This window comes from Ranitomeya imitator, chromosome 2 (assembly GCF_032444005.1).
Source record: "Ranitomeya imitator isolate aRanImi1 chromosome 2, aRanImi1.pri, whole genome shotgun sequence".
In the NCBI taxonomy this organism is placed as follows: Eukaryota; Metazoa; Chordata; class Amphibia; order Anura; family Dendrobatidae; genus Ranitomeya; species Ranitomeya imitator.
The window spans coordinates 165924918-165936237 of NC_091283.1; the positions used below are offsets into that span (position 1 = coordinate 165924918).

Here is an 11320-nt window from a genome sequence, read left to right on the forward strand (position 1 = left end):
CGTGTGCACATACCCTTACAGTCTAGAAAACGGCACAAAAAGGGTAAAATGTACCACACATGCAAATAAACAGTGGCCAGGTCGCGACATGTCGCCTGGTGCTGAGATGTGGTAGCAGGAGCGACCCCGATGGTATTTTGGCATGAGACGCACATTGTCCCCATGTCTGGCGCCCTCTGACGGTGGATCGCGGTATCACTATGGAAGCGCTAGTTGTGGAGTTACCTCTGTAGTCACGTGGTAACAGGTGGCCGGTGGCACGTAGCGCAGGTGTGTGGGTCATGTGGGTAGCTACGGTTGCCATGGAGGCGGCGTTGCGGGGAGACGGCAGGTATAAGAGGGCGGAGCGGGGGCGGGGCTGTCACACAGGTGTCGGCGGGGATGATGGAGTCGGTCCCGCGGTCGCTGCTCGCCCTGTCCGTGCTGTGTGTGCTCGGCGCCGTGCTGCTGGCCAGTGCCGGGAGTCTGCTCCTCAGCGCCCGCCTGCTGCCCCGCTCCGCAGCCTCCAGCTCCCCCGCCAGGAGCCCTGTGCTGCTCTGCCTGGCGCTGCTCCCGCTCGGGCTCTGGGGGTGGCGGCTGCTGAGCCGCCCGCTGGAGGTGCTGCGGAGCCCGGACGATGTGGGCTACATCCCGGAGCGGGGCAGGAGCCGGGGGCAGACCGCCAACATGGTCCGGAGGAGGCGGAAGAAGGGCGACCTGCCCCCGGTCTACCCCAACGGCTGGTACCATGTCCTGGACTCCCCGCTGCTGCTGCCTGGAGCCGTGCACAACCTCACCGTGTGCGGTAAGAGCGCTGCTGCCGGGCACTGGGTGGACTAGTGTCAGTGTGGACCGGCTGTGAGCAGGCTGCTCCCGGGAGGAGGACTACAAGTCCCAGCAGCTAGTGATGTGGTGGAGGGCAGGCAGAGGTTCTGGTGATGCTGGGAGTGATGTGGAGGGTCCGGATCTAGCAGAGCTGCCTGGGCTGGGGTGTCCTGGAGGTGGCAGAGGGGCAGAGCTTGGCTGTAGATCTCAGGCTCACGGACCCACAGGTCATGTTTTCAGGATTTCCTTACTATTGATGGAAGTATCAGGAGCTCTCACTTGTGCAGCACTATGGAAATCCTGAATACATGACCTGTTGGGGTCTGAGGACTGGAGTTTGGGAAATCCGGGGTTAATGGTAACTCACCAATGTAGCAGAGTGGGGTCTGTCATCTGGTTTCCCACTGCGCTACTTGTGAATCTGTTGCCTTGTGACCGGGGTGACATGTCTACCATCAGCGTCCGGTGGGTGGCAGCGGTGTACATGGGGCAGGTGCCATCACCCTGCTGCGGTCCATGCTGACAGTGCCGCTGGTGGCGATAATCCCAGTGACGGGAACCATCCACTCTCGTTACCTTTGTCCCGTACTCAGTAATTCTGGTAGAACCAGTTTCCCCCAGTCAGGAATGTGGGATCGGAGCAGTTTGTGTTTTGTGCCATTTAGAAGGGGATTCTAGTTCATTCTGCAGAAAGTTCTCAGCTCCAATGCAGAGCAATGGAAGTAGTTGTGGTTTGGTCACGAGTGCGTCTCGGAGCATAATCTTAATACAACTTTCTAATGTACCGTTCTGCTCTGGGTGACGGTGTATTTACTTGGGGTCATGAGACCTGAGTGACTGCTGCTGGGCTATTCCCCCTACTGTATTCCCCCTACTGTATTCCCCCTACTGTATTCCCCCTACTGTATTCCCCCTACTGTATTCCCCCTACTGTATTCCCCCTACTGTATTCCCCCTACTGTTTGTACACACCCACTTCAGTATATGTATGTGAGCTGTGTAATAATGAAATAACTATCTTCTATATCATTATTGGTATGGCTGTAACCTCACTTTATTGTGGCACGTTACTCCACTCTTTTTGTAGGATCACATTATGCGAATTGGTGCTTTCTTTAGTCCTTGACAAATCAATTTGTCTGGACCATGTATGTTTAGATCAGATATGTCAGTAATTGTCCACTATTTTCTAATACACCTTGTGCACCACCCTAAAGATCCCTGCTGGCTGTCAGTGAATGGCAAAATGGTTTATAAATAAAATCTACCCCTATTCTGTCCAATTGCCTTGGCAGGTGCCACAATGGATGGTGTGACTGAGGGAGGCCGGTGAGCAGGTGCCACAATTGATGGTGTGACTGGAGGCTGGTGAGCAGGTGCCACAATGGATGGTGTGACTGAGCGACCCTGCTGAGCAGGTGCCACAATGGATGGTGTGACTGAGGGAAGCTGGTGAGTAGGTGCCACAATGGATGGTGTGACTGATGGAGGCTGGTGAGCAGGTGCCACAATAGATGGTGTGACTGAGGGACCCTGGTGAGCAGGTGCCACAATGGATGGTGTGACTGAGGGAAGCTGGTGAGTAGGTGCCACAATGGATGGTGTGACTGAGGGAGGCTGGTGAGCAGGTGCCACAATGGATGGTGTGACTGAGGGAGGCTGGTGAGCAGGTGCCACAATGGATGGTGTGACTGAGGGACCCTGGTGAGCAGGTGCCACAATGGATGGTGTGACTGAGGGAGGCTGGTGAGCGGGTGCCACAATGGATGGTGTGACTGAGGGAGGCTGGTGAGCAGGTGGCACAATGGATGGTGTGACTGAGGGAGGCTGGTGAGCAGGTGCCACAATGGATGGTGTGACTGGAGGCTGGTGAGCAGGTGCCACAAAGGATGGTGTGACTGAGGGAGGCTGGTGAGCAGGTGCCACAATGGATGGTGTGACTGAGGGAAGCTGGTGAGCAGGTGCCACAATGGATGGTGTGGCTGAGGGAGGCTGGTGAGCAGGTGCCACAATAGATGGTGTGACTGAGGGACCCTGGTGAGCAGGTGCCACAATGGATGGTGTGACTGAGGGAGGCTGGTGAGCAGGTGCCACAATGGATGGTGTGACTGAGGGAGGCTGGAGAGCGGGTGCCACAATGGATGGTGTGACTGAGGGAGGCCGGTGAGCAGGTGCCACAATGGATGGTGTGACTGAGGGAGGCTGGTGAGCGGGTGCCACAATGGATGGTGTGACTGAGGGAGGCTGGTGAGCAGGTGCCACAATGGATGGTGTGACTGAGCGACCCTGCTGAGCAGGTGCCACAATGGATGGTGTGACTGAGGGAAGCTGGTGAGTAGGTGCCACAATGGATGGTGTGACTGAGGGACCCTGGTGAGCAGGTGCCACAATGGATGGTGTGGCTGAGGGAGGCTGTTATATTCCACTTAGCATAGGGTCAGATCATGGCACACAGCTTCTTTAACAGGAAGGGGATGTATCTAGTGGACACCACATTGGCAGAAGCAGATTGGTGGCTTCTTGGCACTTTTTTTTTCGTGGGGTAGCAAAGCACTTACAACAGCACATGTGAGAGTGCCCCCCAAATTACATCCCACACCTGTTGGCATCTTGAAATATCACCCCAGTTTCTTTATTATGACTGGTGGCATAAATTGGTTTCCCTCACTGACCAGTGATGTCTTCTGTTCTTTGGGTATCATACATGCAGATCCCCAGGGGCCAGTATGAGAGCAAGGGTGTCCCCACTCCATAGGTGTGCTGGATTTTTACCAATTACTAGAGTTCCCTTTTTAAACACCATTGACCACCCTCCCCACTGAGCATTGTCTAAGTTGTAGGCTGCTGCTGGACTGACGTTGCACTGGTGATGCCAGTGCTTCTTCATAGGTGCCCTTCTACTGTATTGTGATGTACCACAAGTATGTGAGTGTACATCTCGTTATGGGATGGCTTTAAAGGGGGTGCAGAGGTAGAAAGACTACTTCACCTGTCTGCAAGTTGTTTGGAAATGCATGTTGGCACTATAAAAGTAAATGGCGCTGAGCTGCCACAGATGGTCTGACAGATGTGGTGCAGTTTTTCGAAGAAGGCATCCGTGGTTTTTACATTCTTGTTAGATACAGCCTTGTGCTCTTAGCCTGTTCCTTGGTAGGAGCTGGAACCTGTAGCTAGGTTGCATGTTGACTATTTCCAAGCATAAATCAGTGTCTGTAGCGCTTTACTAATTTTACTATATGGCTAGTATTGGTGCGAGTTGACTAATGATCTCGCCAATCCTCCAGTTTGTCTGACTGTCAACATCAGAACAGATGAGGCATATCAAAAAGATGAGAATGTTGGGACTTGTGTTGAGGGCATGGGTGGGGGGGGCAGGAGCGTGGTGTTGAGGGCATGGGTGGGGTGATGGGCAGGAACGTGATGGTGAGGGCATGGGGGGGCAGGAGCGTGGTGCCGAGGGCATGGGTGGAAGCTGGGTGTGCTGGCGATGGCATGGTGGGCTTATCACCTGTTATGTAATGTCTCCACATCTGATCTGCACGTTCAGTGTTACCTTGGGCCCCAGCTCAGTATTTGGCCCGAGCTGATGGTTTTTGGGTGTCATTAGGTTCACATGGTAGAATATTTGGCTGCATTAAAAAGCCAAAACTATCCCCATACAGTGCTGGTGACGAGGAGGAACTCCACATATACAGCCAAGGCTCTGTACTTTCTGCCTTAAAGGTCACTTGTTACCAGATTTATACCATAACATGACCTGCTGGTGAGAATGCACCAGTAGGTCTCCTACAGAAGACGGGGATGCTGAGTGTGAGCCCAAGCCGTAGTAACAAGGAATGTATGCAAAAAATGTTTCTTTTGTGCTAGTACTTACTTATTGACAGCCTGGCTGCTGTGGTAAGCTCATGCCACTCTTTTGGCCTTGCAGGTGAGCAGATCGCAGTGTACCGTACCCTGGATGGCAAAGTATACGCTGTAGATGCTTACTGTCCTCACCTTGGTGCTAATCTTGCTGTGGGAGGTAGAGTAGTTGGAGACTGCATTGAATGTCCTTTCCATGGTTGGCAGTTCTGTGGAGAAGATGGCAAATGTGCCAGGATACCCTATGCTGAAAAAGGTAGGAAGCACTCTATGCAAACAAACTTGATATCTGAGCTTTAAACAAGTCTGTGTGCTGTGGAAATGCAGTGCACTATACAGCAGAACTTCTGGTAGATAAATGGGTGTCACCAGACAGGAAGTAAAAAGGTTGCCAGGCATGAACTAATATACACTGCTCAAAAATTAAAGGGAACACTAAAATCCCACATCCTAGATATCACTGAATGAAATATTCTAGTTGTAAATCTTTATTCATTACATAGTGGAATGTGTTGAGAACACTAAAACCTATAAAACCTAAAAATTATCAATGTAAATCACAAGTAATATCCCACGGAGGTCTGGAGTTGGAATCATGCTCAAGATCAAAATAGAAAATGAAGTTACAGTGGAAATGCCTCAAGACAAGGAAATGCTCAGTAGTATGTGTGTGTGTGGCCTCCACATACCTGTATGACCTCCCTACAATGCCTGGGCATGCTCCTGATGAGGTGGTGGATGGTCTCATGAGGGATCTCCTCCCAGACCTGGACAAATAAAGGTACCTTCACACTGAGCAACTTTTCACCGAGATCGACAACGATCTGTGACGTTGCAGCGTCCTGGATAGCGATCTTGTTGTGTTTGACACGCAGCAGCGATCTGGATCCCGCTGTGACATCGCTGGTCGTAGCTAGAAGTCCGGAACTTTATTTGGTCGTCAGGTCGGCGTGATTCGTCATGTTTGACAGCAAAAGCAAAGATGCCTGCAATGTTTTTTCATGGAGCGAACAACCAGCAAGAACGATAAGTACGTCACTGAATCGCTCCTGCATCGTTCTGCTGTTGCCATGTTTGACGTCTCCTAGCGACCTAAACAGCGACGCTGAAGCGATCGGCTCGTTGTCTATATCGCTGCAGCGTCGCTTAATGTGACGATACCTTTAAGCATCCACCAACTCCTGGACAGTCTGTGATGCAACGTGACATTGCTGGATGGTGCGAGACATTATGTCCCAGTGTTCAATCGGATTCAGGTCTGGGGAACGGGCGACCAGTCCATAGCTTCAATGCCACATGAGGTCTGGCATTGTCCTGCATTAGGATGAACCCAGGGCCAACCGCACCCGCATATGGTCTCACAAGGGGTCTGAGGATCTCATCTCGGTACCTAATGGCAGTCAGGCTACCTCTGGCGAGCACATGGAAAGCTGTGCGGCCCTCCAAAGAAATGCCACGCCACACCATTACTGACCCACTGCCAAATCGGTCATGTTGAAGAATGTTGCTGGCAGTAAATCGCTCTCCACGGTGTCTCCATACTCTGTCACGTCTGTCACATGTGCTCAGTGTGAACCCGCTTTCATCTGTGAAGAGCACAGGATGCCAGTGGCGAATTTGACAATCCTGGTGTTCTGTGGCAAATGCCAAGCATCTTGCACGTTGTTGGACTGTGAGCATAATCCCCATCTGTGGACGTCGGGCACTCAGACCATCTTTATGGAGTCTGTTTCGAACAGCTTGTTCAGACACATGCACATCTGTGGCCTGCTGGAGGTCATTTTGCAGGGCTCTGGCAGTGCTCCTCCTGTTCCTACTTGCACAAAGGCTGAGGTAGTTGTCCTTCTGCTGGGTTGTTGTCCTCCTACGGCCCCTCCATGTCTCCTGGTAGTGCCTCCTGCCTCTGGACACTACGCTAACATACACAGCAAACCTTCTTGCCATAGCTCACATTGATGTGCCATCCTGGATGAGCTGCACTGCCTGAGCCACTTGTGTGGGTTATGGAGTCCGTCTCATGCTACCACGAGTGTGAAAGCACAACCAGCATTCAAGTGACCAGAACATCAGCCAGAAAGCAGTGGTACTGAGATGTGGTCTGTGGTCACCACCTGCACAGCCACTCCTTTGAGTGTCTTGATGATTGCCAATAATTTCCATCTGTTGTCTGTTCAATTTGCACAACATGTGAAATTGATTGTCAATCAGTGTTGCTTCCTAAGTGGACGGTTTGATTTCACAGAAGTTTGATTTACTTGGAGTTATATTCTGTTTAAGCGTTCCCTTTATATATTTTTTTTGAGCAGTGTATAATGCATCACATGGGAGGGAAATAAACCTGAATTATACTATGGGGTATGGACTTCATGCGAAACATGTCCACTGTCTTCCATAATGGTGCCTTCCTGTGACAGGTGGTGCTTTTGCAGCTCAAGTCTGGTGGCTCTGTAATGTAACTCCACGCACAACCTGTGAACATCTGTGGCACGATTTCTGGATGACAGGGGCCAAGTTTAATTTTGAACACTGCTGACTGTTATGGTTAGGACTCTATAACATGACAATCTCCTGCAGTTCCAGAATTTGCCAAAATCAAGACCTGGCCATGCTGTGATATTAACGAGATGATTTTCATCTGGTATCACTGTGACCGGATCGAGCCGACATGGAAAATCCCGGAGCAGGAAGAGATCACTAGTAAGAAGTGGATATACAGAGGTCGCACCGAGCATTACGTCAACTCTCATATAGAGGTGAGGGGTCGCTGTGATCACCAGCTCATCTCTGCTGTTCCTATTGTACAGAGAATGCAGCCGCTCCTCTTCTGGAATGTGACTTTACACACTGAGAATGTGGTAACATTAAATTCAAAAACTTTCCCTTTTTTACATTATTTATCTGCATTGAACCAAAACCATATGAGAGCCCAACTCTGCATTAATTGACTACGACTTATTGATTGCTGTTATCAGTCATTTTTGGCTATTTTCTTGAGTTCACCCCTTGCCAACAATATCAATTCTAGTCAGCATTCCCAGGTTCCCCCTGCCCTGAAAGAACTGTATACAGGCCTTTCTCTGCAATTGCTTCTAATTTAAACCCCCCCCCCCCCTTCCCTTCCCTTCCCTTCCCATATGCTGCTAATATGCAAACCTAAGAAGCTGCCTTTGAGGTGCAGCAATGTCCTCCCTGCCTACAGTGCTGATTTTCACCATGTCTCATCTGATTGCAGGAGATCCCAGAGAATGCTGCAGACATTGCTCATCTTGCTTTCCTGCATGAACCTGGCATTCTTAGTGGGATCGACCTCCGGTACACAAAGTCACGCATCTGGGATTTTTTAAAGCACACTTGGCAGGTAAGAATCCTCCTAGCTGCTGATGAAATGCATTGTTCACCAGGACCTAGAGGAGGCACAGCAGAGAACTCAGCCTGAGTGTAGGATAATCAGAGATGAGATTCTGTGACGGAGTGGTTACAGGAAGGGCCCCATGACAACACCTCTGGGCCAGATTAGTGACATGGTGGATATTGGCATGGATGGTATTTATGATAAACACAATGGCTGCTGCCCATGTGCAAGCAAAGTGACACTTATGGGGGATGGAAATGTTGATCCAGTAAGCGCTGTCATTGGGTAGAGTTTAGGCAGCTCTTTGCCTCTCCCCAGTCGGGCATCTGTATGTGATACCTCCTGTTACGGGGTCCTTCTCCGGTACTTCACAATCAAGAGCCAGCGAAGAGTGAACAATCACAAGACATTTATTTAGGCAAAAATACGAAAGGTCTATATACAATCCACCCAACAAAAGATAAAATGGTCCAGAACACGAATGCAGTTCAGTAACAGGATAAAAGTCCAACAATCCAGCAGACAGAGGATAGCATAGTCCATATACTCTTCTTTCTCTCTGAGATGCTGTGAACACATCATCATTCCACACAGGACTGATCTGTGTCTCACCTCCCTTACATTTCAAGTCTCCCTCCTCATTCACAGGTTAGGGGGGGCAATGTCTCAGTGGCTCATTGTTTCAACAAGCTAGGTCATCATGTCATTAGCATATTGGCAAATCATACAGTGCTGTGGGGGCTGATTATCAGATGGCAACCACAGCCATTCATCAATTAGCAAATAACTCCTTCTACAAGAGAACACCATGAAAATAAGTAAAATAGAAATATACACAAAAATGATACCCACATAGCATATCACACCATTACACCTCCAATTAGAGCTTTCCTCATTCCAGGTCCGGTGGGAACCAGAACCAGCCCCCAACAAGCACTGCTCTCAAATGTTCCTGCATCATGCCTCTATGGTCTTTGGGAAGCATGTCTCCCTGCTTGATGTGGATGTTGTCGCCCGCCAGGTGAGATCTGAAGACTTGATGTCTGTCAATAGGTGGCACGTTAGCGGTTTCACCCACTAGTTAATGACTGGCCGTCAAGAAGTGCAGGCTGCTTAGATCCTTTACTTGTATTTTTTTTTTCTAGCACAGTGATGTGTATATAAAAAATAAACGTAAACTTTTTTTTTTTTTTTTGCAAACCCCAAAAGATTCAGGTCATAATTTTGACAATGCATAGGGAAGCTTAGATCTAGGCTGCTTCTACTGAGCTACTTAATGTGGTTTTATTGCTGTCATTTTTTTCTGATCTAACTAAAGCGAGACTGGTGGCTGCACAGTATAAGGCTGCCAACTTGCACCTTGGCTCCATCACACCATGGCTTGTACAGTATAAGGCTCTGCCAACTTGCACCTTGGCTCCATCACACCATGGCTTGTACAGTATAAAGCTCTGCCAACTTGCACCTTGGCTCCATCACACCATGGCTTGTACGGTATAAGGCTCTGCCAACTTGCACCTTGGCTCCATCACACCATGGCTTGTACAGTGTCCCTCCCCCCCCCTTTTTTTTTTTAATTTTTTTTAATCTTTCTTGATTGGGTAAATGTGATTGGTCTGTGCCCATTGTACCATCCAGGGGCCTGTCTTCTCGCTCAGTCTCTTCTTCACCTCCATAGGTCGGTCCTGGTGTTGTGTTCTTGCATTTCTCTCATGCCTTCCTTGGCCAAGGGATCATTCTGCAGGGTGTAACGCCCGTGGAGCCCCTGCTGCAGAAAGTATCGCACAGCATCTACTACCAGAAGAATATCCCTGCCATCGTCCCGAAGTTTATTCTGAAGGCTGAGTGCATCCAGGTAGGTGCCATGAGGGGTGCCCAATTCATGTAACTCCTGCAAGCCGGAATGGTCACTGGCATCTCATTGCCTGCCATTCCGCAGACTTATACTGGAGTTGTCATTTGGAGTAGAAGAGCAGTAGGCTCTAGCTTGATCGCTCTGACTAATACATTGGTTATCTTTCAGTTTGAGCGGGATGTGATGGTCTGGAACAACAAGAAATATATTTCTAAGCCACTTTTGGTGAAGGAGGACTCTGCCATCCAGAAACACCGCCGCTGGTATTCACAGTTTTACAGTGAGAACAGCCCCCAACTTTCTTTCCAAGAGGATAGCTTGGATTGGTGAAGATGAAGTGATTGTTAACAAAGGCATTGTATTAAAGAAGAGAAATTATCCCAAGGATGGTATGGACTATTCTCATATTTATTAATCTATTTTTTTTTTTTTTTTTTTTTACACACAAAGCTAAGACTTCTGCACTCTCTATTCCACCACTAGGTGGAGCACCAGAGCCTTATGGTTGATTGTGGTGCTGAACAGACACAGTATTGCAATCCTTGGATGGCATTTGATGCCACTGGGCTGATCTGGAAATTCTTCCTCTTATGTTTCAAGTGCCTTCTATCATATAAACCCTGACTCTATCCTTTACTCTAAAAGTGCCAAATGGACTTTCCTAGTTCTTGTGCTGATACCTCTGTGCACTTAAATGTCATGGTACGACCAGGACTGAGTCACCATTGCTGGACTGAAGGATTCTGGGTAACAGACATTACCAAGTACCAAAAAGCTCAGTTCACGCTGGAATGATACGGTAATGTAGGCATGTTGGGTGGTGTCTTGGAGACCACACCCTTGAGGAACTATACCACAGTGTGACTGGATACAAATGAGATCACCTCTTGTGTTGGGTTTTCTAGTTCAGTATGGCTTAATATGTGCTGGGAATAAAGGGTAATGTGCTCTTTTTATATTTTGTAGATATATATTTTTCTTTCATGAGATTGGTTGGATTGTATAAACTCAATGAATCATGGTGTAAAGACTAAGCAGGGGTGAAGTCAGTCACTTGTGTGGGTGGTAAGTAGCCTGATAGCCTCCCCTTTCCTGGATCAGGACTGGGGGAAGGGAGTTCAGCAGGTTTGCTTGGCATCTGAGGACTTTTTCGTCTCCGGTTGTTTGTACATAAATGTTTTGCATTAGTAGTTTTTTTTTTTTTTTTTTTGTTTTTTTTTTAATATAGACTTCCTCCTGCCTCAAATGTACAAGCTTTGTCCCTATGCAGCTGCTGGTGCCAGCATGGCTACTCCACCCCGCAATAAAACCAGTTTTTAAACCTGTGTCTGAATCTGCACATAATTAATTTGATTTACCGTAGGTTTTTTTTTTTGTGCAGAGCAAAAATAAATATCTGCAGGATCTAGGGTACAACTCGTGAGAGCATCCCGCTCTAGTGTACTAGC

The 11320-nt window shown here is 48.8% G+C and overlaps 1 protein-coding gene across 1 annotated transcript; it reads left to right on the forward strand.

Moving 5' to 3' along the window:
- The first annotated feature begins 355 nt into the window (after positions 1-355).
- Positions 356-10828, forward strand: LOC138662317 (cholesterol 7-desaturase nvd-like). Its single transcript, XM_069747800.1, has 7 exons — positions 356-784; positions 4733-4921; positions 7240-7418; positions 7898-8023; positions 8919-9038; positions 9696-9872; positions 10041-10828. The coding sequence occupies exons 1-7, from the start codon at positions 382-384 to the stop codon at positions 10200-10202; spliced, it is 1356 nt and encodes a 451-aa protein (XP_069603901.1). The 5' UTR covers positions 356-381; the 3' UTR covers positions 10203-10828.
- Positions 10829-11320: the final 492 nt, after the last annotated feature.